Raw genomic sequence first — 750 nt, 5'->3', positions numbered from 1 at the left:
GTGTATCATGTGTGTGTGTGTATTATGTGTGTATTATGTGTGTGTGTGTATTATGTGTATGTGTGTATTATGTGTGCGTGTGTGTATTATGTGTGTGTGTGTGTATTATATATCTGTGTGTCTGTGTTTGTCCCTCCACCATCGGTTGACAACCGACCTTGGTATGTTTACGTTCCCGTAACTTAGTGGACCGATAGAATAAGTACTAGGCTTAGAAAGAATAAGGCCTGGGGTCGATTTCTTCAACTAAAAGACAGTGCTCCAGCATGGCCTCAGTCAAAATAACTGAAATAAGTAAAAACGTGAAAGAAGATATAGATAGATAGATAGTATAAAATAATTAATGTGAATAGCTAAGCGCTGTATAAACTGTACAGGTAAACTTTAGTTATCCCTAATTGTGGCTGTATGTGTTACAAGCACACATATTGATAGAAATAAGAGCTAAAGTACTTATAGCAGCGTAAAGGCACGTTTATATATACTGACAGGGGAGATAACCACCCCATGAATGAAGCAAAGCTGAAAGACTGGACTGCCCAGTTTCCATCCTAATGGAAATTGTCGGCAGTGAGCCTTCATTAGCATCCCATTACGATGAAACTGTGCTTCACTCATGGGGCGGTTATCTCCCGTGTTAGTATATATAAATGTACTTTTTCGCAGCATTAAGTGTCTTCACTGCTATTTCTAGCTATATAAGTGCTTGTAGTTCATACTAAATTATATATATACATAGAGAGAGAGAGA

General features: G+C 37.9%; 1 protein-coding gene across 1 annotated transcript in view; it reads left to right on the top strand.

Annotated features, from left to right (window-relative positions):
* The first annotated feature begins 554 nt into the window (after window positions 1–554).
* The window catches only part of LOC106869633 (cadherin-23), a 76589-nt gene continuing 76393 nt past the window's right edge, over window positions 555–750 (top strand). The window contains exon 1 of the mRNA XM_014915448.2: window positions 555–636. Coding sequence (XP_014770934.2) covers window positions 555–636 — 82 coding nt within the window. The remainder of the gene's footprint in view (window positions 637–750) is intronic.

The sequence above is a fragment of the Octopus bimaculoides genome, chromosome 22, assembly GCF_001194135.2.
Source record: "Octopus bimaculoides isolate UCB-OBI-ISO-001 chromosome 22, ASM119413v2, whole genome shotgun sequence".
Taxonomy (NCBI): domain Eukaryota; kingdom Metazoa; phylum Mollusca; class Cephalopoda; order Octopoda; family Octopodidae; genus Octopus; species Octopus bimaculoides.
This window is presented reverse-complemented; position numbering and strand designations above follow the sequence as displayed.